The sequence below is a fragment of the Budorcas taxicolor genome, chromosome 11 (assembly GCF_023091745.1).
Source record: "Budorcas taxicolor isolate Tak-1 chromosome 11, Takin1.1, whole genome shotgun sequence".
In the NCBI taxonomy this organism is placed as follows: Eukaryota; Metazoa; Chordata; class Mammalia; order Artiodactyla; family Bovidae; genus Budorcas; species Budorcas taxicolor.
In genome coordinates this window covers 159,388,726-159,415,498 of record NC_068920.1, presented here as the reverse complement: position 1 = coordinate 159,415,498, position 26,773 = coordinate 159,388,726, and the positions used below count along the sequence as shown (strand labels likewise).

At 53.3% G+C, this 26,773-nt stretch overlaps 1 protein-coding gene across 1 annotated transcript in view; it reads right to left on the bottom strand.

Annotated features, from left to right (window-relative positions):
- The window catches only part of USP20 (ubiquitin specific peptidase 20), a 42,956-nt gene that overhangs the window by 2,988 nt on the left and 13,195 nt on the right, over nucleotides 1–26,773 (bottom strand). Inside the window, exons 4-23 of the mRNA XM_052649510.1 lie at nucleotides 21,977–22,030; nucleotides 20,105–20,167; nucleotides 19,696–19,827; nucleotides 18,572–18,668; nucleotides 18,128–18,197; nucleotides 16,923–17,036; nucleotides 15,801–15,879; nucleotides 13,549–13,996; nucleotides 12,864–13,004; nucleotides 12,383–12,492; nucleotides 11,950–12,122; nucleotides 11,219–11,313; nucleotides 5,553–5,586; nucleotides 5,329–5,374; nucleotides 4,038–4,218; nucleotides 3,833–3,959; nucleotides 2,626–2,795; nucleotides 2,464–2,545; nucleotides 1,361–1,469; nucleotides 417–519 (exon numbers count right to left, since the gene is read on the bottom strand). Of these exons, the coding sequence (XP_052505470.1) occupies nucleotides 417–519; nucleotides 1,361–1,469; nucleotides 2,464–2,545; nucleotides 2,626–2,795; nucleotides 3,833–3,959; nucleotides 4,038–4,218; nucleotides 5,329–5,374; nucleotides 5,553–5,586; nucleotides 11,219–11,313; nucleotides 11,950–12,122; nucleotides 12,383–12,492; nucleotides 12,864–13,004; nucleotides 13,549–13,996; nucleotides 15,801–15,879; nucleotides 16,923–17,036; nucleotides 18,128–18,197; nucleotides 18,572–18,668; nucleotides 19,696–19,827; nucleotides 20,105–20,167; nucleotides 21,977–22,030 (2,428 nt within the window). The remainder of the gene's footprint in view (nucleotides 1–416; nucleotides 520–1,360; nucleotides 1,470–2,463; nucleotides 2,546–2,625; nucleotides 2,796–3,832; nucleotides 3,960–4,037; nucleotides 4,219–5,328; nucleotides 5,375–5,552; nucleotides 5,587–11,218; nucleotides 11,314–11,949; nucleotides 12,123–12,382; nucleotides 12,493–12,863; nucleotides 13,005–13,548; nucleotides 13,997–15,800; nucleotides 15,880–16,922; nucleotides 17,037–18,127; nucleotides 18,198–18,571; nucleotides 18,669–19,695; nucleotides 19,828–20,104; nucleotides 20,168–21,976; nucleotides 22,031–26,773) is intronic.

The window sequence follows — 26,773 nt, the reverse complement described above, 5'->3', positions numbered from 1 at the left end:
GAGTGGAGAATAACAGCGTCCAAGTCCTAAGAGTCTGAAGCCACCTAACAACTAACATCTATTTAGGGCCACGGAGTCCCCAGGGGAAAGGGCCTGGCAGGAGGAAGGGCAGTCACCCCGGTCACCATGGGGCAGAGGGGCAGGAACAGGACGGGCAGCATGAGACAGCTCCTGTCCTGCTGCAACCAGAAGGCCCGGCCGGGGCGGGGACCCGATCCCAGCATGGGGCGGGGAGAGCACCCATGCTCCATGCAGAGGGTGAGCGCTGGAAAGGCTGGTACCAAAAACCTGCTGGGCGGGCTCAGATCCGGGCACCCCAGCCCATGCCTCCTGGGACACTCCCAGGAGGTGGGCGGGCCCCGAGTCCCTGCCAGCACGGGGAGCGGCCGGCCCGGGCCGGGTCCCCCCTGACTCACCGTTGTCCTTGCCCTTGACGAAGGCCTCCCACTCTCGGAACCACTGCATGCTGATACAGTAGATGACGCCGGGCGCCTCCTCGGCCTGGAATGCCTTGTTCAGCTGGGCAGGGCGGGGCCGAGGGGAGGGTCAGTGCCAACATCCAACCCCCGTCGGGCCCCACCCTGGACTCTTAGGAAACACCGGACACCCAGAGAAAGTTTCGAACTGCCAGACGAGTTCAAGAAAAGAACCCTCTCCCCCATGCTCCCACCACTCCCAATGCCTGCTGCTAACACCTGGGTGAACCTCTTGTTAATGACTTTGTAAAAACCCGTTGAGAGCACACGGCAGAGGCTGTTCCCCCCGCACTGAACAGAACCTGGTCCCCTGCCAGCTCTCTAACTAGCCTGACATGTTATTTTTTAACAGTGACGATGCCGGGTGTCTAACGTCCAGCCCTGGACTGACGAATGATGGAGGCACCCTGGGCCCCATCCCTGCGAGCAGCACCAGGGGTCTCGGTTCTCACACACCCCTGTGGCCCCCACAGGAGTCTTTTTCTCCCAATCAGGATCATACTGGGTCCCATCTTGCAACCTGGTGTTTTCATTCAATGCACCCTTCCGTTGTCAGTTCACAGAGCCCAGTGGTTCCCCTGGGGAACACCTGCCCACGTCTGGAGGTAATTTTTGCTGTCACTGGCATCAAGTGGGCAGAGGTCGGGATGTTGCTAAACATCCTACAACCAGCCCAATAAGGAACCATCCAGCCCCAACGGGCAGCACCTATCCCTTTAACAGCTGCGTGGAGTCCCCTGAGCGGAGGCACCTGAGCTTACTAAACCTGACTCTTCCCTCCGGTGAACCCCTTCACCATCTGGCCTGGCCCCTGGCCCTCTGGTCTCCTACAGAAGGAGGCTCCCACCTGAGCCTGCCTGCACTGGGCTCCCCGCCCCACGCACCTTGATGAAGGTGTCGATCTCCACCCGCCTGCGCTTGGCCAGAGCCTCGATCTCCACCTGGCAGATGGAGCACACGTACAGATGGTTCACGGCGGGGCCGCCCCCAAACCTGCACCCGGGTGGGCGAGAGAGAGAGACACACACGAGTCCTGAGGGGAGGGCCCTGCTGGGGGAGGCAGCAGAACCTGCCAGAAAGTGAGGCCTCCTAGTGCCGCCCTGGCCCGGCCCTCGGGCTCCCTGGGTACCCTGCGCACGGCCTGTTGGCTCAGCTCACCTTCTCCACTTGACTGGCGGGGCTGCCCGCGCACCTGAGCGCCTGCAGCATCCAGGAGAGCACCTGCCCCAGGGCAGGGGTGTCACAAATATGTGCTTCGTGGTCACGAGGACCGTTCAACACTCTGGCTTCCCGTCCTGGCCACTGGGCAGCGGCGGTGGCCGAAGCCTGCCTGACCTGACTCTGAGGACAGCGTCGAAGGAAGGCTGCAGGTCCTTCTGCAGGCAGGTGGGCGGGGGGGGTGGTCTACACTGGGCCTGGGGATGCTCTCGTGGGGTTCTAACCCATCCATCAGGGCACAGGCCATGCCTGACCTGCCAGTGGGCGGGGCCAAGCCAGTCCAAGGAGTGGGAGCAGCTGGGACTCTCCGGCCTCTTCCCCCCCATCTACGTGATCACCCCGATGCTATGGCACAGCCCACCTGCTGGGTGCAGAGTGACCCGAGTCTGGGCAGGGGTTCACCCCTCCATGAGAGATCCACAGGCTCTTGAGGGACTTGAACCTGGAGGGCCCCAGGCAGCAGGCACTCATGGCCCCAAGCGAGGCATGGCGTGGGGAGAGACATCTACCAGCCCGCCCTGCAGCCGGCAGCCCCACAACGGACTGCGAGGGGCCGCACGCTCTCTCTAGCCAGGTTTCTGTCCCCTGTGACTGGGAGGGTCTGGCCGGATGCCCCAGGCAGACATGGCTACAAGGGGGAGCCCCTCCCAAACTGCTTCTGTGCTGCTCTGCTACCGGGGTGAGGGCAGGGTGGGGTCAAGGAGGCACCCCTCCCCGGGCCTCCTCTCCCGCCCAGCCTGGACAGAAGAGGACGCTGTGGGCGCCGTACCTGTTGTAGAGGTGCTCCCACACGTTCTGTGGCAGGATCACCACCAGGTCGTCGATGTAGTGATATTTGTTGGGCGGGATCCCTGAGGAGGAAGGTACATGGGGGAGCTGGACCTGCCAGCGCCCCCCCGCCCCGCCCCTGGCACAGAGAAGGCCGCCTCACCTCCATGGGAGCAGAGGAACGTGTGGTTGGTGATGGGCCCTGGCTCAGCGAAGGTGTTGAACTTGTTGAGCCATTCCCGGGACACGTAGAACCGCAGAAGGCTGGGCTCCCGCATGGCGGCCAGGGACACCACCTGCTGCCGCTCACGCACAGCTTCCTCGCTGCTCTTCCTGGGGCAGGGTGGCACGGGGGCGGGTCAGGAGTGGGAGCCACGCGCCGTGCAGGAAGCCCCACATCTCAGGCCCCTTAGCACCCCTCATCTCAGCACCCTCCCTATCTCAGCACCCTCCTCATCTCAGCACCCCTCCTCATCTCAGTGCCCTCCCATCTCAGCACCCCTCCTCATCTCAGCACCCCTCCTCATCTCAGTGCCCTCCCATCTCAGCACCCCTCATCTCAGCACCCCTCATCTCAGTGCCCTCCCATCTCAGCACCCCTCATCTCAGCACCCCTCATCTCAGTGCCCTCCTCATCTCAGCACCCTCCCATCTCAGCACCCTCCCATCTCAGCACCCCTCCTCATCTCAGCACCCCTCATCTCAGTGCCCTCCCATCTCAGTGCCCTCCCATCTCAGCGCACCTCCATATCTCAGCACCCTCCTCATCTCAGCACCCCTCCTCATCTCAGTGCCCTCCCATCTCAGCACCCCTCATCTCAGCACCCCTCATCTCAGTGCCCTCCCATCTCAGCGCACCTCCACATCTCAGCACCCCTCCACATCTCAGCACCCCTCCTCATCTCAGCACCCTCCTCATCTCAGCACCCCTCATCTCAGTGCCCTCCCATCTCAGCACCCCTCATCTCAGCACCCCTCCTCATCTCAGCACCCTCCCACCTCAGCACCCCTCATCTCAGCACCCCTCCACATCTCAGCACCCTCCCACCTCAGCACCCCTCATCTCAGCATCCTCCGCATCTCATAGGCCCCACCGCCCCTGCCAGAGTTCCAGGGTCATCACCTCCCACCAGGATCACTGCAGAAAACCCAACTCAGCTACATGGGTTTCCTGCTTTCCTGACAGCAGCCAGAGCAGCAGGCTCTCTCTAAAACCCCCAATCCTCACTCCTCCCTGGCCTAAAGCCCTCGCAGGCGCCCCCCTGCCCCCGGGTGAAGTCCCGTGGAGGTGGCGCAGGACGCCAGGCTCGCGGGTTGCTGGCAGGGCCCCGGCGCGCTGGCAGGGCCCCGGCGCGCTGGCGGAACCGCACCTGTAGAAGAGCACGTAGGCCTCCGCGTTCTGCACCACCGTCTCGTGGACCTCGGTGACGTACTGGTCGTCGAACTCATACCACTGCCCGTTGATCACGTTCTGGCAGTAGGCGATGTAGTGGCCACCTGCGGCGGGAGACTCAGGCGGTGATGGAGCCCCCGGGGGACGGGGCGGGGTCGGGGTAGGGGTGGGCGCGGACTCACTGCCTGCCGTGCCGTGGTGGCAGATGACCGAGAGGAGGTCATAGGTGGTGATCTGGGATGTGCACTCCTTGGCGAGGAAGGGGCGCAGGTCAAGGCCCTCGAGGGGGAAGGACACGTGGCTGCTGATCTTGAAAGAGTACATGACCTCGTGCCTAAACCGCTTCAGGTGAATGCACAGGATCTGGGGGAGGTGGAGAGAGGTGCCATCACTCTTGGACTGGCCAGGGCCCCGTGACCCCAGGGCACCTGATGGGGGCCTTGAGCCAGGGCTCCGGGAACTGCCCCCCAGCCCACTGCGTGACCCACTCAGGCCCTGCGGCCCAGGTGACTAAAAGAAAGTGCCTACAGAGGTCTTGCAGAGGTCCGGGCCAGCCAATGGTCCAGCTTTTGACTCTGTGTGAACACATTAAAGAACCATGCCTGGGGGTGTGCTGCCCACCCCAGCTGGGCACCCCCTGGGTGTCTGAGCAGCCTCCCTTTCTTCGATACACGTTTTCAAGGATGGAAAATCCTTACTGACTACTTGTAACTTGGTTGTATTTTAGATTAACAGCCTTTATTAAAGCCATTAAAAAAAAAAAAACCATGGATGGGAGTGGGCCCAGGCCAGCTTCCAGTCCCCAAAGAAGGTTGGTGTGACTGAGCTGCACCACCAGGACTGGCCACTGGGATGGGCTGAACTCGAACACTCGGCTGGTCTGGACAAGAAGCTGTCACTGGCCCACTGCACCAACCCCCCAAAGAACTCTAACCACCAGCTTGTAGAAAGCTTCTCCGCAAAGGCTCCCCCCAGACCGGCTGAGCCAAGCCCAGCACCTGTGCCTTGGGCCACGCGCACCTCCTGTCGCAGCCACAAGCCTCGGCCAGGCCCGTTTCTGCCTCAGGGTTCCCACCACCGGTTCCTCCCGTGGTCCCACTCCACCAGACCAATGCCTGCCTATGCCCGCAGGCCCCACTCAGACGCCACTTCCTCGGAGAGGCCTTCCCAGCAGCCCTGCCTCGGGCTCAGCCCAGAGGGTGGGCTCAGTGCCCCCACACCTGCCCCCTGCTCTCACAAGGCGTGCTGAGGGACAAAAAGACTGGGCCCTGCGTTACACACTGGACAACGAGCCTCCCTGGCATCAGCTAGACCCTCCCAGGGCGGGGAGTTGGGGAGGATCTCTCAGGACTCAGCAGCAGAGTCTCCACAGGTCTCCTGGGTCTGGGAGGGGGTCAGGCACTGCCCTGCACAGCGCTGTGCACAGGGTGGCGAAGGCCTAGCAGGCAGAGGGGCGGGGAGCTGCCCACTCACCTCCGGCAACCGCAAGACCTTGCAGTACTTCACCCCGTTGCGAAGCCTGGGAGGAGACAGCAGGGGACGTGAACGTCCTGAGAGGGGGCCAGGGGGAGGCAAGTGCCCCTCCCACCCCAGGCACGCTGTGCGGCTGAGTTCCCTGGGGAAGGCCAGGGGGAAGTGTGTGGACCACAGATGCAGACAGGAAGTTGAGGAGAAGCCTCCAGAATGCACACACTTACTTTTTACACCGTTCACAGCTGTACATGTTGTCACCTGGGCAGTAAAATAAGGAGACCAAGGTTAGAGAGGATGGGACATGGTGGAGAAGTGCACGTGACGACTTAGAAGTAGAATCACACCAAGCTGCCTACAAGAGATCTGTGTTTCATCTTCAAGGACACACAGAGGCTGAAAGTGAAGGGATGGAAAAAACCTTCTGTGCAGTGGTAACCAAGAGAGAGCAGGAGTGGCTGTACTTATATCAGATAAAATACTTTCAGCCAAAATCCGTTACAAGAGACAAAGAGGGTCACTATACAGTGACAAAGGGGTCTGCTCCTCAGGAGGATGTAACAACTGCAAACAACACTGGAGCGCCTGAATACTGAAGGCACAGCTGAAGGGAGACACATACAGCAATTCAGTAACAGTTGGAAACTTTGACAGATCACCCAGACAGAAAATTAATAAAGGAACAGCAGACTCGAATAACACTACAGACCAAATGGACCGAACAGACATACACAGAACATTCCACCCAACAGCACCAGCATACCCGTTCTTCAGAAGTGCACACATTCTCCAGAACAGATCATATGTTGGCGCACAAAGTAAAAAAGCCCAACATATATAAAAAGTCCAAAATCATATCTAATATCTTTTCCAACCACAATGGTATGAAACTAAAAACCAGTAACAGGAGGAAACCTAAAAAATTCACAAATATCGCGAAATTAAACAACACATTCCTGAACAACTGATGGGTCAGAGAAGAAATCAAAAGGAAATCAGAAAGTATTCTGAGACAGAAATGTAGATACAACATGCTAGCACTTATGGGAGGCAACAAAAACAACTTTAAGAGGTATAACTTTATAGCAACAAATGCCTACAGTAAGCAAAAAAGAACGGTCCCAAACAATCTATTTTACACCTTAAGGAATCAGAAAAAGAACAAACTAAACCCAAAGTTAGCAGGAGAAAGGAGATCATAAAGATTAAAGCAGAAATAAATGAAACAAACTAGAAAGACAATAGGGAAAAAAGCCAATGAAACTGGTTTTTGGTTTTTTTTTTCTTTTTCAAAAAGAAAAAAATTAACATCTTTAGCCAGTTTAACTAACAAAAAAGAGAGAGGACTCAAACAAAATTATAAATGAAGGAAGAGACATACAACCGACACTGTAGAAATATAAAGGATCATAAGAGACTTTATATTAAAAAAAAAAGAGAGAGAGAGACTTTATATTGATGAACTATACACCAACAAATTGGACAACCTAGAATAAATGGATGAATTCCTAGAAATATAAAACCTACCCAGACTGAATTACGAGGAAATGGAAAACCTGAAAGGAAACTCCGCACAGCTTCCCGCATGACCTGCCCGATGCACCTCTTCCCTCTGGCTTTTCCTAAGTCATATCCTTTTCTATTAGTGATAAACCAGTCATCTAGTAATAAAATGCTTCTCTGAGCTCTGCAAGCTGCTCTAAGCTGCTCTAACTGAACCTTAGGAGGAGGTTGTTGGAACTCCCCATCTGCAGCCACTTGGTCAGAAGCCCGGGTGACAACTTGAAGCTGTGACTGGCGTCTGAACTTGGGGAGCGGGAGCTCTTGTAGGACTGTCTCTAACCTTGGGCTCCGAGGCTGTCTCTAAGCAGAAAATGCCGAAATCAAGTTAAATGGTAGGATACGACTCAGGAATACTGAGTTGTTCCCACACAATGACACGGATAAATGGAAAGATATCCTACGGTCATGGAGCAGAATGATAAATATTATTAAAATGCCCATACTACCCAAACCCATCTATAGATTCAATGCAATCCAATGACGTTGTTATAGATACAGGAAAAAATCCTAAAATTCACATAAAACTATAAAAGATCCCAAATAAACAAAAGAATCTTGAGAAAGAACAAAGCTGGAGGCATCACATTTCCTGATTTCAAACTCTACTGCTTAAGTCCAGTTATCAGAACAGTATGGTACTGGCCTAAAAACAGACACATAGCATGATGAACGGAATTGAGAGGCCAGAGGTAAACCCATGCATATATGGTCAACTAATATTTGACAAGGGTGCCAAAAGTACTCAATGGGGAAAAGATAATCTTTTCCATAAGCAGTGTTGGGAAAACTGGATATTCACATGCAAAAGAATGAAATCGTGCCCTATCTTACACCACTCACAAAAATAAACTCAAAATTAGTTAAAGACTTAAACGTAAGATCTGACACGGTAACACTTCTGGAAGAAAACATAAGGAAAAAAACTTCATGGACATTTGGTCTTGGCAGTGATTTTTTTTTGGCTATGACATCAAAAACGCAAGCAAGAAAAGCAAAAATAAACAAGTGGGCCTACATCAAACTAAAAAGCTTCTGCCTAGCAAAAAAACAAGCAACAAAATGAGGAGATGATCTACAAGATGGGAGAAAATATTTTATAAATCATATATCAGACTAGGGGTTAACATCCAAACTATATAAAGAATTCATGCAAGTCAATAGCAAAACACAAACAGTACCACTTAGAAATGCGCAGAGGACCGAAATAGGATTTTTTCCAAAGAAGATATCAGATGGTCAACAGGTACATAAAAGATGCTCAGCATGACTAATCATCATGGAATGCTAATGAAAACCACAATGTGACGTCACCCCACACTTGTTAGAATAATTATCAAAAAGAAAGCTTTTCAATTTTTGAAACTTATTTATTTCTGGCTACATCACATGGCTTGTGGGATCTGAATTTCCCAAGCAGGGACTGAACTCAGGCCCTCAGCAGTGAAAGCCTAGAGTCCTAACCACTGGACCACCAGGGAAATTCCAGAAAGAGGTTTTTAAAAAAGACAAGAGAATACAATTTTGGCAAGGATGTAGAGAAAAGAGAACCCTTGTGCCCTATTAGTGGGAATGTAAATCAGCACAGTTATTATGGAAGATGGCATAGTAGTTCCTCAAGAAAATAGAACTATTAATAGGACAATCATTCAGTTCAGTTCAGTCACTCAGTCTTGTCCAGCTCTTTGCAACCCCATGGACTGCAGCACGCCAGGCTTCCCTGACCATCACCAACTCCTGGAGCTTACTCAAACTCATGTCCATCGAGCCAGTGATGCCATCCAACCATTTCATCCTCTGTCGTCCCCTTCCCCTCCTGCCTTCAATCTTTCCCAGCATCAGGGTCTTTCCAATGAGTCAGTTCTTCCCATTAGGTGGCCAAAGTATTGGAGTTTCAGCTTCAGCATCAGTCCTTCCAATGAATATTCAGCATCAATTCTTCGGCACTTTCTTCACAGTCCAACTCTCACATCCATATATGACCACTGGAAAAACCACAGCCTTGACTAGACGGACCTTGGTTGGCAAAGTAATGTCTCTGCTTTTGAATATGCTATCTAGGTTGGTCATAACTTTCCTTCCAAGGAGTAAGTGTCTATTAATTTCATGGCTGCAATCACCATCTGCAGTGATTTTGGAACCCCCTAAAAGAAAGTCTGACACTGTTTCCACTGTTTCCCCATGTATTTGCCATGAAGTGATGGGACCAGATGTCATGATCTTAGTTTTCTGAATGTTGAGCTTTAAGCCAACTTTTCCACTCTCCTCTTTCACTTTCATCAAGAGGGTTTTTAGTTCCTCTTCACTTTCTGCCGTAAGGGTGGTGTCATCTGCATATCTGAGGTTATTGATATTTCTCCTGGCAATCTTGATTCCAGCTTGTGCTTCATCTAGCCTAGCATTTCACATGATATAGTCTGCATATAAGTTAAATAAGCAGGGTGACAATATACAGCCTTGACGTACTCCTTTCCCTATTTGGAACCAGTCTGTTGTTCCATGTCCAGTTCTAACTGTTGCTTCTTGCCCTGCTTAAAGATTTCCCAGAAGGCAGGTCAGGTGGTCTGGTATTCCCATCTCTTGAATAATTTTCCACAGTTTGTTGTGATCCACACAAAGATTTTGGCATAGTCAATAAAGCAGAAGTAGGTGCTTTTCTGGAACTCACTTGCTTTTTCGATGATCCAACGGATGTTGGCAATTTGATCTCTGGTTCCTCTGCCTTTTCTAAATCCAGCTTGAACATCTGGAAGTTCACAGTTCATGTACTGTTGAAGCCTGGCTTGGAGAATTTTGAGCAAGCCAGGATTTTGAGAATGATCAAATAACCAAGCAATCCCACTAATGGGTATATAATCAAAGGAAATACAATCACTGTCTCAAAGAGTTATCTGTGAATCCCTGTTCAGTTCAGTTCAGTTCAGTTCAGTCGCTCAGTCGTGTCCGACTCTTTGCGGCCCCATGAATCACAGGACGCCAGGCCTCCCTGTCCATCACCAACTCCTGGAGTTCACTCAGACTCACGTCCATCGAGTCTGTGATGCCATCCAGCCATCTCATCCTCGGTCGTCCCCTTCTCCTCCTGCCCGCAATCCCTCCCAGCATCAGAGTCTTTTCCAATGAGTCAACTCTTCGCATGAGGTGGCCAAAGTACTGGAGCTTCAGCTTTAGCATCATTCCTTCCAAAGAAATCCCAGGGCTGATCTCCTTCAGAATGGACTGGTTGGATCTCCTTGCAGTCCAAGGGACTCTCAAGAGTCTTCTCCAACACCGCAGTTCAAAAGCATCAATTCTTCGGTGCTCAGCCTTCTTCACAGTCCAACTCTCATATCCGTACATGACCACAGGAAAAACCATAGCCTTGACTAGACTAGAATCCCTGTTCATTGCAGCATTATTCATAAGAGCCAAAAGGTGGAAGCAACCCAAGGGTCCACCGACAAGATGACGAATAAACAAAACAAGGTCTATCCAAAATGATGGAATATTATTCGGCCTTACAACAGCAAGGAAATTCTATACCTGCTACAATATGGATGAACCCTGAGGACATTATGCTAAGAGACACAGGCCAGTTGCTAAAGGACAAACACTGTATGATTCAACTTGGATGGGGCAACTAGAATAGTCAAATTCAGAAAAACAGAAAGTAGGATGGTGGTTGCCCAGGGCTGGTGGAAGGGGAGACAGGGCACGGCTATTTAAGGGACAGAATTTCAGTTCCGCAAGATGAGAAGGTTCTGAAGATTGGTTGCACGACAATATGTATATAGTTAACACTACGCTGAACTGAACACTTAAAAGTAGTCACAATGCTACATTTTATGTTATATATATTTTAAGTGAAAGTCACTCAGTTGTATCTGACTCTTTGCAACCCCATGAACTGTAGAGTCCATGAAATTCTGGCCAGAATACTGGAGTGGGTAGCCTTTCCCTTCTCCAGAAGGGAATACATATCTTCCCAACTTAAAAATTAAACGGAGTTTTCCCAAAGGTTAATGCGATGCCAGTCACTGAACGGAAAAACAGGAAGAAGACAGGAACGGGAAATTTCAAAATGGGAAATACAGTCAGTATTTTTTAAACGTCTGAGCTTATCAATAATCAAGGAAATGCAAAATTGAAGAACGCTATCCTATTTGTCCACCAAATAGGTAAAAAAAGGAAAACAGGGGAACCCCTAAGAGCTCCACGGTGGTGAGGCTGCGAGAGGGTGCAATCCCAGAGACAGTCCAGCAGGCGGGTGTGAGGCACTGAGAGCGCGTCCCGGAAACCTTGAACCCTATCCTGACCCAGCGCCCCCAGCCCCACTCCAGCCTGGTCCACTCACCCTTCAGCTCATCAGCAGCAAAGAAGGCAGCCAGGCAGTCTTCCAGGGTGACGACTGGCCCCCAAAACCAGCTAGGGGTACAGGATACCACAAACCTACAGAGACAGAAAGCGAGTGTGGGGGCATGCTGCCAGGGTCTTGGCAAAAGTAAGACGTGGGGGCCTGGGGGGCTGAGGTCTGTTTGGATCCAGAGAGGCAGCCTGGCCTGGTGCATGGACTGAGCTGAGGTCTGGAGCTGGAAACCTGGGACCACCAGCCCGTGTCCTTGCGAGGGTGACATCACCTCCCCCTGAGTCTTGCCTTCCCTATCTGTGAAGAGGCCCTGGCCACGCTGGCCTGTCTTCAGGGCAGAGCACAGGTTCCTGACATCAGGAGGGTAAAGCAGGCTTTGTGGAACACAGTGGAGGCTCCAGAAAGCCCACTGGCTCTCCCTGCAGGGCCAGGCCCTCACTCAGCCACTGCCCTCCTTTCTAGCTGCCACCTGGTCACTCTCCCCATCATTACTGCCCTCCAATCTATGGCCCTGTTCAAACCAGGCCACCTCAGTACGGCCACAGAACATGCTAACTCATGAGCATCCTTCAGTCTCAAGCCCCTTCCGAACTACACCCTCATCCCTGTGAAAGCTGGTATTTTGCTGTTAAAGGTCTGTCAGCCCATCAGGCTGCCAGCTCCAGGAAGACCAGGTCAAGGGTGGTTATTTCTTCCAGCAGGCGGGGAGGTGGACCTACCGTCGGATATACTCCACAATAAAGGCAAGCCAGCCCTGGGCCGCATAGCTGTCCCCACAGGTGCCCGGCTTGGCTGGCACGTTCTGGTAGATGGCCGAGTGGAGTTTGGCCAGGTCCTCCTTGCCAGGAATGGGCAATGACAGGTCCTGGAATGTCTCCACTGTGGTGGACACCTGGGGCGGGGGGAAGGTTGAAGGTCAACCTGGCTTTCCATCTGCCAGGGTTCTGCCCTGCCCAGACCAGCGGTCTGGACCCCAAACCCCAGCCGCCAAATGACAGGTGTGGGGCAGAGAGCCAGCTCCCCAGTCCTGGGACACGGGGAGCCCCAGGACCAGGGCCCACCTTTAGAGAGATGGGGGCACAGAGCCAGTGCCCCAGCCCCAAGCTGAGTGGGAAGCCCTGTGCGTCGCTCCCCTCCCCACGTGGCACCCACCCGGTCACAGGTGAGACACTGAACGAGGCTGAGGACGGAGCCGTCGAAGATGTCCGAGATGACGCTGCGGTAGCTCTGCTCCTTCCGCCGCCGGCTGCTGGGGACCTGGGCTGGGGGCACCACGTCCTGGGGCTAGACCTGGGACTAGGCCCCGACCCGCCCGCCCGCCTGCCCGGGGCCAGAGGCAGGCTCTGGGTGGTCACGCCTGTACGAGTCACGTGACCGGCTCCCATGCCACCTCCTGGGTCTGCGGGAGGCACCCCCCACTAGTGCCCCAACTAGTGTCCCAGCCACGTTAAGACAGCTCAGAGACACCGCGTGAAGGACGCGCGGCACAGCCCCTGACAGAAAGTACTCGCAAACCAAACACCGCCGCCAGGGGCGCAACCTCCGGCCCCCCGCCCCGACCCCGCCTGAGCTCCGAGCTCTGGGCGGGGAGGCTCTGCCCGCCTCCCTTTCCCACCCGCCCGCTCCTCCCAACCTTTCTTGAGCACGTAGGCCGGCCCCATCCTCACGGGGCTGGCACGATGAGGGCTGCTGGCCAGCTTGGTATGCCCCTCGTGGTGGTGGATGGGGCTGCAGGGCCGGGAGGTGCTGCGCATGTGCGCCTCGTTGTCTGGCTCTGGGGGTGGACAGAGCGAGGGGGACCGTGCTGGGCGGCTGAGCCAGCCCCCAGCCTGGTCAGGAAGACCTCCAGCGCCTCCGAAGGGCACCAAGGCCTGAACCCACCACGTCTCCTCTGTCCTGACCCCAGCCCACTCCCCAGCCCCTACATAGGACACGTGTCCACACACTTCCCATTCCTGCTGGGGGCCTGAACTCAGGGCAGGCTCCGACTCCTTCTCCAAGTGACATGCTCTTCACCTGACTGCCCACCTAGAGGCCGGGTCTAGCGGGACAGCAGCCCCCTAGGATAGCGTAAATCACTCAGTCGTGTCCAACTCTTCGTGACCCCCACGGACTGTAGCCCGCCAGGCTCCTCTGTCCATGGGACTCTCCAAGCAAGGATACTGGAGTGGGTTGCCATGCCCTTCTCCAGGGAACCTTCTGGATCCAGGGATCAAACCCAGGTCTCCGGCACTGCAGGCAGATTCTTTCCCATCTAAGCCCCCCAGGGTAGGGCTGGGGGCCAACAGGGCCGCAATGCCCCCGCGGCTAGCTGGTACCTGGCGTCCGGCAGGGACTGGTGGACCGCGGGGAGGGCGGCTGCGTCTCCGGGGGCTGCTGCTCCAGGGCGGCCATGGCGGTGTCCACGTCGGCGTCCTCGTCCACCTGCTCCGAGTTGGTGCGCTGCTGGCCCCACGAGAACTTGCGGTCCTTCATGCGCTCCTTCTCAGAGATGGCACGGCCCGCCTCATCCGCCAGCAGCAGTTCCGCCTCGGCCTGGGAGCCTCCCCCGCTGCGCCCCTGCCCGTCGCCCTCACCGCGGTCACTGCTGGAGTCGCAGGACAGGAACTCATCCTCTGAAGGGCTCCGGTCACCCTCCCGCTTCTCATCTGTGTCGCTCGAGTCTGAGTCCCGCGCTTCAGTCAGCGCCGCTGCTGTGGCCACCACGGGCTCCTTGAGTTCCTCGTGCAGCTGGTCCATCAGGCAGCGCAAGAATTCCTGGGTGTCCTGGAATTCCAGGGTGGCCTCAGCACGGGCACCCCTCCCCGGCAGGGCCCACCTGACCCCCGTCTACAGCTGCTGCTGCCAAGTCGCTTCAGTCGTGTCCGACTCTGCAACCCCGTAGACGGCAGCCCACCAGGCTCCTCCGTCCCTGGGATTCTCCAGGCAAGAATGCCAGAGTGGGTTGCCATTTCCTTCTCCAATGCATGCATGCATACTGAGTCGCTTCAGTCGTGTCCGACTCTGGGCGACCCTATGGGCAGCAGCACACCAGGCTCCTCTGTCCACGGGATCCTCTAGGCAAGAACACTGGAGAGGGTTGCCATTGCCTTCTCCACCCTTCTACCCAAAGGCTGGGTGGCCAGCCGACCTCTCCCAGGTCTCGAGCTCTGAAGGGGCAGAGTGGATGTGGTGACCCAGGTCTGCCCGTCTCCAGGCTCCTGCTTTTCAGCCCTGCTTCTGACTCAGCACGGGAGATAGCGGATGTAAGCGTTCAGCCATGAAAGTCTCCTTGCTCCCAAAAGGAGGGGAAGTGAGTGTGAGCACAGACCTGAGTGGGACACAGGTGACGCTGTGGGGGGGTATGCATGTGAGCACCCGGCTGAATTTTTTGGGTAGTAATGGCAGCCGGCAGGCCAGGCCACCAACAATCTTAACCCATCTCTGGCGCTCTCTGTTCCTCTGGCCCTTCGCCAGCCCCGGTGCCCATGCCTTCCCGGGACTTGTGGCAGGAGGGACAGGCGTCCCACAGGCCTGGGCACGACTCAGTGGCCAGGACAGGAAGTGGGCAGAACAGAGCTGCCACTGCAGGCTGGCTGGGCCTCTGATCCCGGCAGTGCTGCCTGACGACTCTGTGACGAGGTCGCAAGCTCAGGAGGAGCCAGGGCAGCGAGGCCTCTGGCACAGCCTTGCCCAGTGGCTCAGGCAGGCACAGTGCACACAGGAGGTACTTCAGAAGGTCAGAAGATGATGGAGCAGGCCGCAGGCAGCTGGGGGCCCCTGGTGCCTGTGTGGGGCCACTGGGTTCAAAGTCCAGTCCTGTCCCTCACAGTCCCTGACCTGGATGTCAGAAGCAGCCCCTAGGGCCCCGCTCCCACCCCCACGAGGCGGCGACTATGCAGTGGCCAGAGCCAGCCGCACACCCAAAGCCTCAGGTCGCCAACATGGAGAGAGGGGCCTTGGTTTCTCAGTTCTAGCTGAGGGAGGGGCTGGCTCTGGGTAGATTTCATCAGCAGAATGTCAAACAGGTTCAGCCCCGGCTGCATGCCCAGCAGCGAAAACCCCATCTGGGGCAGGACCTGAACGGTCAGCTCGGGGCAGCGAGCAGCATGTGGCTGCATTCTGCTTCACCGTGGGTCCATGATTTTATGCTGTAGAAAGATACCACTGATTCCAGAAGGGTTCTCTAGATTTACAAAAACTTGCCATCAAAATGTCTAGTTTACTAAGAATGAAATTTTGCCTATGGTTCGAGGAAGGAGAAAGCACAGGCCTATGTGAGTGGTCAGAGGTGCATGTGCCTACAATCAAGGCTGCCTGAGGTCAACTCTCCCCTCTGCCTTGTACCAGCTGTGTAACAGATACGTGGTCACTGGGCAAGGACTTGCCCACTGAACCTCAGTCTCCCAACCTGTCAAGTGGTGAGAACACCAGCAGGTTCTGGGAGGCTCTGAGGTCCTTGCACCCATGAAGGGCTCGGGCAGCAAGTCTGGTCCAGAAGTCCCGCCTGGCAAAGCAGACCTCTGGTCTTTTCCACGCTGGTCCTGGTTTATAGCCCTGGGTGTCCCCTGGGGCAGCTCAGATGGCCTACCTGCTGGGCATAGCCTCGGAACATTGGGTTGACCAACTTGATCCCGTGGGACAGGCTGGTGGGAACCACGTAGCTGGGGCTGTAGGGAGACCAAATCCATTAGTACAGGCGGTGGTCTGCTCTGAGCTATTCAAGCCTGCAAGGGCAGCTGGGCAACCATGATGGCCAGATCAGGCTCTGTGTGGTGTTTACTGCAATGTCGGGCAGTGCTGGCCTGGCCAGGGACCCCGGCAGGTTTACACATCTCTAAGGTCAGGAAAGGAAAACATCAAGTCTTGGCTCAGCCAGGCAGAGAGCTCTTGACTAGGATGGCATCACGTCCCGCCAGCCTGTGACACACCTCCTTTAAAATGGTTCTCATTCTGAAATATTTACTGTTGCTTTCTAATTTCAAAAGTCATACATGTTCATTATTTAACAATAGAAAATTTCAAAAAAAAAATAGAAAATTTCAGAAAAGCACAGCAAAGAATCATCAACACGAGCAGCATCCTGCAGAGATAACCACCATGAAGATTTCCAGACGTTTCCTTGACAATGCAGACGCAAAATTACACTCAGGTAAACACTTGAACGTGGCTTAAAGTTGGAGCTGTATTGCACCATACTGTTTAATAATCTGCTTTTAATTTATTTCGATGCACTCACTTTATTCCCAATTTTAACGTTTTCCTGGATCTACCCCAAGCATCTGGTCTTTAAATTCCTTTTACACTGAGCTAAAGCCCCTGGTCAGTGTCAGCCACCACTTCTGAAACCCTGTTCGACATGCACAGATGTGGCTAAGACTAGGAGTGGTCCCCACGTGTCTCCAGACCTCAGCACACACGCTCTGAAGCGCTGCCAGCTGCAGTCAACGCCAGGTTCACGTTCTAGCTGCACCTTTCACAAGACGTGTTATCTTGGGCAAGATGCTTGAATCTCCCTGAACCTCAGTTTCCCCAGTTTGTGAACCAGAGTTGGCTGTGACCTACACCTGGAAGGGCCCCCGTAAGCATGACACAGGGGGACGCGCGGCCCGTGATGGTGAGAGATTGAGGGCACCGGAAGTGCTCCATCAAGGGGCCCGACAGAAAGCCTGTCCCCAAGCCCTTGCCAGAGGTCGGGGACTCGGTCACTCACCGTTTCCTGTGCCAGACCTCAGAGACCAGCTTCTGATAACTTTTGCACAGGGCTGGCTTCTTGTCTGTGCGGACCAGGCCTCCACACTCCAAGAAGAACTGGGTGAGCGGGGGGCTGGGGGAGGGGGCAGGGAGCCAGGTCAGCAAAGAAGAGAAGGGGTACACGGCATCATTTATAAGAGCTGGCTGGAGAAGCAAAACTGTCCTGTGTGGAGATATACCAGGGCCCCCCAGAGCCATAAATACCTGTAGGTGACTTGACAGACCCCACCTGTTATGGGGCTGAACTGTATCCCACCCCAAATTCATACACTGAAGTCCTAACCCCCCCACCTTAGAATGTGAATGCACTGGAGATAAGGTCTTTCTTTAAAGACTTGTGTAAAAATTAGAGGAATCATCACCCCTCCTTTCATCAGCCCCTGCTTAGAAACCTTCCTGAGCCTGAAGGCCTCTCCCTCACTTCTTTTTTCTTTGTTTTTGTTACCTCATTACATAAAAAATAGTCATTTATTATAGAAAAATTAGGAAATACAGATAAGCAAACAATAGTAACTGACCTTAACCCTACCATGTGAGTGAGGATAGCTATTCTGAAGATTTGGGGGCATATCTTCCTAGAATTTTCTACGCATGCAGAGCCCCCATCCCTCCCCTCCTTTTCACACACACACACACACACACACACACACACACACACACAGAACCCTTAGTAGGTGTGAGATCCTGAGTGCCAGGCAGAGGAGATGCCCCAGCCTCAGGGAGTAGAGGGTATCTCAGATGGAAAAAAATATTTTCACCCCCAAAATGGGACTTCACCATATAAAGGTTCACAACCTTTTTCTACTTATCATATTCTGAACTCCTCCCCGTTTCAGTAAATATTGTCCTGCACCATTTTTTCCTGAACTCACCGTAAAGCTGGTCTGTACTAAATCTGTGATTTTCATGGGCCTTTAACATGTTTCCAATAAATGGCAGGGTGAGGCATGGCACAGACAGTGTTTTGAACCTCTCTGGGTGCTGGTACCTCCTTTAGCAGAAATTCCCATTGGAGGGATTGCTGGGTCAAAGGGCAGGTGTGGTTCTGGGCATTTTGATGTGTACCCACATCCAGGCTTCTATAAGCAACTCACATGACCCAGCTTGGAGGCAGCAGCTGCTATTCCCAGGGCCCCCCCAACTTCCAGATGAGGCAAAACCTACCAGTTGGACAGGGCCTGCAGGGCCGCATTCATGTAGCAGGAGTTGCCGAGGTTCTTCATGCCCGTGAGGCCTGGGAAACCAGCACACACGCAGGGGGAGGGGACAGTGAGCACTCGGAGAGGAGCCGAGGCTCCCGAGCCCCCCAGGACCTGCCCGGGAAACCTGCCAAGTCAGCCGATGGAGTCCCACTCCCTGCAGCCCCAGCTACCACGGTGGGTGGACCCCACGGACCCCTTCACCCTCCGCCCCGTCCAGCCCACTGTCTGCGCTGAGCAAGGCCAGCGACCCGGGTTGAAAAGAAGCCTGCCTGCCCAGGGGCACAGGGCTGAGGCGCGGCTGAGGGCTGCCAGGCCCCAGGGCCGCACTCCAGGGAAGCCCTCGTGTCACAGAGAACGCCCTACGCCACCCCACCTGCCCAGGTAGCACAGCTCACAGGGCTGTTACCTCGTGGCTTCAGGTCATCGTCCTCCGACTCAGACTCTCCTTCGTCTGCCACAGCGATGGGGACGGCTCTCAGAGGGTGGGAGGGCGGCGGAGAGTCCTGCGTCCGAGAACCAAGGTGAGAAGTCAGGAAGACTAGTAGGTGAAGAGGGAGAGGGGCTGGGGACGGGCCCATGCATCCATCCCTGCGCTGGGGTGTCGGGGGAGCAGCCCAGACCCCTAACCACTCAGTTAGCCCACCTGAGCAGGGGACATGGTGGTTAAGAGAGGGCATGAGTTTGAGCAAACTCCGGGAGTCGGTGATGGACCGACTGGGAGGCCTGGCGTGTTGCAGTCCATGGCGTGCTGCCGTCGCCAAGAGTCAGACACGGCTTAGCAACTAAACTGAACTGGTGGCCTTGCCCTGGGAAGTCTCTGACTTGTACTTTACTTACAGTAATGAGTCATAATATTTTACTTATAACAAATTTGAGGAAAAATAGAAACAAAGAAAAAACAACAGGCAGCCCAACTTTTCTGAGACAAACACTGTCGATTATTATATCTCTGTTGCATTTAAACTGTTAATACACACACACCCAAAACAGGATTTGTATATACTTTTTATAGACTTTTTTGTAAAAAAAAAAACAACTCATATATATTGATTATTTAAATCCACAAACATAGTCCGTACACATTTACTGAGCACCTATTATGTGACCATCATTGTCAACAGGGAGGAAAGACAACACTGTACCCAGATACATCAGGCCTCTCCGAGGGCTCAGATGCTGACTTAATGACCCCTCCCTGAGGGTCAGCTCCGCGCTGGGCTCCCCCACCCGCCTCCTCGAAAGGTCTGAATGGCTCCTGGCCTGGTGCACTGCCGGGGGAGGGTGTCTGGGTGTTTCCCATGCCGGCCTTGGCCCAGGGCACCCCCAAGGCCTACCCGCCCCCCACCCCGAGTCACCTCTGCTTCCTGAGCCCTCACACTGCCCTGGACAGGGCTGGGGCTCAGCGGGCATTAGCTGATTTGAGCTCTTCAGAGCTGCCTGGGCACTCGGAGCGGGAACAGACGCCGTTGGGGACCCACTGCCCTGCCCTTGCCCTTGTTTCGCCACCAACTGGCCCCTGCGCCCCCTCACCTGCTCTGAGAACTTTGGTGCGGGGCCAGGCGGGTGGGCCGCCAGGCGCGGCTCCAGGAACACTTCCTTCTCACAGGCATAGCACCACACCCGGAACGTGGTCAGGTTCACCGTCAGGTTGTGCTGTTTCGCCTGGAAGGCAAGATGCAAAGGAAGGAGAACACACTGGCCCAACAGGTGCCACGGGCCTGTCTCAGCTACGCGGGTTCGGGAAAATCCCAGATTTTCAGGAATCTCAGATTCTGCTCCCCCCACCTCAGCCAGGTGTGCCAAGGGCTGCCGCGGCCTTCTCTCTTCCTTCTTGGCCGTGACTGTTCCTATTTTACACACACAGCCGCCTAGGCCCAGAGAGGAGGGTGGAGCCAGGAGGCAGCTGGAGCTGGGGTCTGAGCTCGGGGCCCACACTCACCTGTGCGTGGAGGGTGCTGTGGTCAGCGAAGGATTCTCCGCAGCCGACATAGGAGCAGGAGACCTGGGGAGAGACGGAAGGGGAGCGGGGCGGGGGGCCGTGAGGGGGTGTCCCCGCTGCCACCCCGGGACCCCAGGGACCAAGGCCCGGCCACCGGTTTGCGCACTCGAGGTGCGCGCTGGGCACAGCTGGCTGCCACACAGCCGCCCCGCCTCTCAGCGAGATGGGCGGTGGGCCCTGGGCTGAGGCCTGGCTGCTGGGCGCCCTGACCCGCTCCTCCCTCCACTCACCCCTTTTCCACCAAAACCCCACTCCTGATGGGCCAGTTGGCGGGGCCACACTTTTGGTGGGGGGCGGGGGGAGCCTGGGCCTCATGGCCGTTTTCTGACGCTGAATGGGCAGAGGCGGCCGGGGGGCCCTGTGCTGACCCCGTGCCCCGTGGTGACCTGCCTTTGGCCTTGCGCTCTCCTCCCCTAGATCCACCCAGCTCCCAAGGCCCAGCTCGTGGCCTCCACCCCAGCCCTGGCTGTCGGACTGCTTCACTGCAGGAAAGCGCTGGTGCACCCTGAGCATTGGTCAACCACACACCAGCTGGTGAGGGCCTTTCAAGGAAACGGCCTTTGGGCAGCGTCTTCTGCGTCAGGTTCCGTCTCGGTCTCTCGGGGGGCGTCTGTGGGCTCCCAGGAGGCAGGGCCATGACTCCCACTTCCTGCCGTCCCCGGGGGTCCTGCAGTGCAGTTTACCCTGAGCGACAGGCCCAAAAGGACGAGGCCAGAGCCCTACGGAGCCTCCTGTGTCTTCTGCAAAGAGACTTGAACTGTGATCTTTGTGCCCATTCACTGACCTTTTTTTTGGTCTCTCCTTGTATTTGTTTTCTAAGAAATTTTTAGTAAGATTATATAGTGTGATATATACTTGTGGCAAAGTTGAAAAACACTACAAAGCTATAGAGAAAAATGAATTACCTGTAATTCTGCCTCCCGCCCCCAGAGAAAATCATCACTTGTTCACACGTTTACTGTTACTCTTTTGGGTGAGCACAATAATCACAACCAGATTTTACTGGACACTGTCTACAGGCCACATACCATGTTAAGCCCATCACAGGCACCATCTCACCAAATTCTACCCTAAGGTGGGGGTCTACCAGGCGGGGGCAGTCGTCAGTGTTGTGGCCTCTGCTTTATAGATGGCAAAACAAAGAGCCAGACTGGCCTGGGGCGGGGCGGGGGGGTGGTGTGTGTGTGTGTGTGTGTGGCGGGGCAGGGGTGGTGTGGGGGGGGGGCGGGGGTGGTGGGTGGGTGTGTGTGTGTGTGTGTGTGTGTGTGTGTGATGTCTGACTCTTTGCAACCCCATGGACTGTAGCCCACAAGGCTCCTCTGTCCATGGGACTCTCCAGGTAAGAATACTGGAGTGGGTAGCCATTTCCTCCTCCAGGGGATCGTCCCGACCCAGGGATCGAACTCTTGTCTCCAGCGTCTCCTGCACTGCAGGTGGATTCTGTACCACTGAGTCACCTGGGAAGCCCCAGCCGAGGGACAGACTGCCACTAACAAGTGCCAGGGTTCACAACCAAGATGCTACATCGTCTCATATGCATGTGCTGAATAGAAACTTCCCCTTCATGCCGATGGGCTCATTCAGTCCAGAGTCTTCTCTAGCCTGCTTTTCCCTCTTCGTCTTTCATGGTTGCAAGGGCAGGCAGCCCAGGGGCTCGCACACCCTGGGGCCCTCTTGGCTTGGGCACCACACCCGAGACATCCGTGCCCTATGTCCCTGCCCAAGGTTTCAGGCCATGCCCACAGAGGACAGGTAATCCCAGCCCAGAGTCTGGACCCAGCTCCAGGCCCCCAATAGCTGCAGGAAACTCACCTGGAGACAGGCCCACAGGTTGGGTCCAGAAACCCCACATGACTGACAGGTGCTCTGTGTGAGGCGGGGAAAGAGACAAAGAGGAGGGTGTGAGTGGCCACAGGATGTGTGCCATCAGACTCAGCTCAGAGGCTTTGCTTCACAGAGATCCCGGCCCATGGGGCCACTTTAAGCTTTACTGTTTGAATTTTGTTTTTTCACATGCCTGGAAAAACATCTTCAATACAATCACTTACAGCTTATCAGAGAATCTTTACCAGGAGGATTCCTACGTGCTGTTTCTCATAAATCCTCTGTTGCTTATCAGCTTCTGCCAGAAGCGAGCAGAACTGCACGCAGCTCTCAGGACTGAGGTCATAAGATGAGACAGGCTTGAATCTCCTTCGGGAAACATTCTCCTTATGACAAAACTGCCCAGTCTCGATCCTCTTTCTTGAGACGTGGATTGTCTCCTGAACTTGTGCCCACTGTCATTGCTTGTTCCCTTGGTAACGGGTGCTGCATGTTTGGTTTTCTGATCTTTATCATTGCCTAAAGAAATTTCTTGTACCATAGCCTATATATACTCACAGAAAGACCATTAAAGCACCTTTGCTCCATTGGAGCTTGGGTCCCCGTGTCTTTCTTTCTTTCTTTTTTTCTTTCTCTCTCTCCCCGGCTAATTCTCTGGAGCGTAGAAACCCGTCATGCTCTCTCTCTTGTCTGGGCTTCCAACACCCCCTCGAGAAGGCGCCCTGTGCCTTCAGCCCCTCGAGAGGGTTCCCTGTGCCTTCGTGAGTGATGGAAGCCCCGTGTCAAGACCTTTATTGGTTCTCTGCGTAAACCAGGGACTATCAGCCTCTTTCTCTCTTTCACTTTCTTATCGTCAACTCTGGACTGCCAGGTCCCAGTCCATTAAAGGATCTCAACAAAAGCTTAAGCAAACAGACCCCTTAATATGCTCTCATCACACCTTCTACTCTTTCATGACACTCATTTATTTAAGCCTTTCTGCCCAGCTAGACTATGGGCTCCATGAAGGAGGGATGGTCTGTTTCGCCTACCCCTGCGACTTCACAGAGTCTGGTACAAATCAGATCAGTATATTTGTTGACCACAGAAACACCCATGTATCTGTTGATCAGGATGACAGAGCCTGCTTCTGGTCCACTGATATCTCTCTTCCCTGCTTTAATAAAAGAATCTATGTATTTTGGCTGAGCACATGGTCAGTGAGCTACAGACTATGTGTCCTAGCCCCCACTGTGATCATGGGGACTCAGTTCTAGTCAACAGCATAAAAGTAAAAAGTGACATGTGCCACTTCTGAGTTTTGCACAACCCTTGGTCTCTCTCTTGTTTCCACTGGCTGGAATGCAGATGTGATGGCAGGAACTCAAGCAACCACTATGGACCTGGAGGTGAATGCCATATGTTGAGAATGACAAATCCACTCTGTCAAAGCTACCTGCATCCGGACTGCTCAATGAGAAAAGTAAACCCCTATCTCATTTAACTCACTATATTTCAAGGTCTTTTCACTATAATTTAAACTGACCTAAGTAATTTTGTCTGTGTCTGTCTAGAACAGCAGTTTCCAGCTGAGCTTCCACAATACCCAGTGTGTCTCTGCCAGTTGTGAGATGAATTCTAAGCACTGGTCTCTATAGCAGTTACAGGGCTGATCCCTGGTGAGGGATCACAATGAGGTATCCAGCTAAGTTCTTTGGACCTTGCTCATGTAATCCTTATTACAGTCTCTGCAACAGGTCCCAAGACCCCCTTCTTACAGATGAGAAATGGAGGTTTGGAGAGGTCATGACCCTACTGTCAGAAGCACTGTCAGCTGAGGAGTCAGGGTCATCAAACTTACGGGAAAGGTCTAGTTTCCTCCCAAGGGTGGCCACATCGACCCTTAAGCCTCCATGGGAACTTCTTTTCACTAAGCCCAGATTCTGGCTGTGTTTGTAAAAATCCTGAACATGGCTCTCTCAGTAAGGTGGAGAAGGTGCAGCTCATCCCAACCGTGGGGCTGAGGTTTGCAGTCTGTGTCTTAGGGTCTCTTGCCAACGATGCTAAGGGGGCAGGAGACCAGTCTACTTGGTAGACTCAAACTTGCTACTCCTGATCTTTCTAAATTTGTCATCTCTTTTGTGACTTTCTGATTTCACAATTCACTCCCATCTTCCCAAGTTTTTTTTTCATTTCAGTCATATGAATGATAAAAGTATTGTGTGCTTATTTCAACAATTCAAATGACGCATACACTGTATATAATATGTAGCATATTATATACAACACATATATGCTGTATATAATGTGTAGTATATTATATATAATACACGTTATATATGTGTAATATATATAATACATATATACTGTATATATTGTGTCCTATATTACATATAATACATATATGCTGTATATGTGTCATATAGTATATATCCGTATGCTGTATATAATGTATCATATATTACATATATGCTGTACACAATATGTAGTGTATTATATATAATATATATATATGCTGTAATAACTTGAAGTATTTCTCTCCATACCTTTGGCTAGTAAAAATGAGATCACACTATACAAACTTCTCAGTAACAGGCTTCTGTCACCTATTTAGGGCCATCCTTCTATGTCTGTACACAGAGACCCCATCTCATTCTTTGCAATAAGTACACAGGGGCCCACACTACAGGTACAGACACCACAACTGTTCCACTCATTCCCTTCCTGGTAAATATGCATTTGACCACCAGTGTTTTCCTTTTTCAAATAATGCTCAGTAAACACTGCTGTATTTGTATCTCATAACTGGTACATACATTGCTACTAGATACATTCCAAGTGAGGGAACTGAACCCCTGCAGTCATGGTAACTTGACTACAAACTTCAAGTCCACTTCCCTCCCTCAGTCGGCTCTGAGTAACAGCAGTTTGTGCCGTGTGCATCTGAAACGGTGCCATGTTGGTTTCCTGGCAAAATCCTTGACCACCAGGGAAGTCAAGCACCTTTTTTCAAGAGTTTCTCAGCCATTTGCATTGCCTCCATTGTGAGCTACCTGGTTCAATCCTTGCGCCTTCTGGGTATTTTAAAACCATGTTGGTTTCATTTTGTAGATTTCCAAAAGGCTGCCATGTCCCAGCCCGATCTTCCCAAGTTCTGACTCCCTCTTCCCACCTTGTTTGTCTCCTCCCTGCTCTCAGATTTCCCAAGAAACTCTCAGTTTGTTTCACTTATTCCTTTGTGCAGACGCAGGAAGAGACCCGGTGTTAGACGGTGCAAATGCACCACAGCCTTGCTCCGCTCTTCCTCCTGACCACACTAAAACCGTACTCTACAGGGTTAGCAGAAATTGGTGATGAACAGAAATGGAACTTGTCTTACACAACAGCAACTAAGGGAAGAGCTGAGGAAAAAACCCCTCTGCTCGAAGCCTGCCTTCACTGAGCAAGCTTGCCTCAATTATTATTTTTTTTAAACTGTATACCCTCTATGCTTCATGTAGCCTATACATCACCAGACTCCTTAACCACCCCTACAGATAACAGCTCTGATGTATGCGTTGCTATAGTAATACTGGTTTAAGCTGTTTTTTCAGAAACTCAGAGTCTTGTCCAGTTCGAGCCAGCTAAGACTGTTTGGGACCACTAATCCTAAAATTGGGTGTGTGTAAGTGTCTGATAAATGACCTTTTGATGTCAAAGGACCCAAAACTCCAGCCTCAGATCATGCTAAGCACCTCCATTTTTGAACACGCATCCTAGGAAGAAGCACGTAACTCAGACACACTTGTGCAGAACACTGATGACCACATCTCTCCCCACGCCTAAGACCACCCTGCTTCTTTATCCCATAAATATCCCAAGACCCTCGCCTTCTGGGAGGCTGATCTGAGGCTTTTTCTCCTGTCTCCTCACTTGGCTGCCTTGTGAACCAACCCTTTCTTTGCTGCAAACCTCGGTGTCTCAGCGTTTGGCTTGCTATGAATCAGCAGATGAGCCTGGTTCAGTAACAGCAAGCAAAATGACTTCAAAAGAAGCCACAGGAACTTCGAAGACTCACCCCTGAGACTAAACCAGCTCAGGCCAAAAGCCACCCAGCACCTGCTGGTGCAGGGAGGCTGAATGACCAGCATTAGGTGCCTGGAAAGAAGACACAGAAATCTGTCTAGGAGTCTGACCCAACCCTCACCCCTGGGAATGGCCCCTACATACGGCCCTGCCCCTGAACACAATGACACTATACAAACAGAACGCTGCAAAGGGCCCGGATGTCCACCCACAGAGGATCAGCTGCGGAGTCCCCACAATGAACTATTATGCAACTTTAAGACAAACCATGAGATCCATGGGCTGAGGCCAAAGAGCTCCAAGATACACTGCCAGGTGAATAGAGCACGTTACCAAAACAGCTACAGTACGCTACTTTTTATGTAATCGCGGGGAAAATGAAAAATAAGTATTCCCATAAACAAACTCTGAAAAGATACAAAAGAAACCTATGTTCATGGCTGTCTGGAGGGTGGGATGGAGAGGGTGGGCACAGGACGGGTGGGAGGGGGACTCCTTGACACTCTTCTTCTTACATCATTTCATTTTTGAACCATGTGGAAGTGTTACCTACTTAAAAAAAATTTAATCTGACAGACACACAGCACATCCTCCCTATTCAGTGTGGCCCACCTTTGGGAATCCCCGGGGGTTCCCACGGTTAGGACTCCAAGCTTCCAGTGCAGGAGGCATGGGTTTGATCCCTGGTCAGGGAACTAAGACCCTGCAAGCCACAGTACAGACAAAAAAAAAAAAACAACA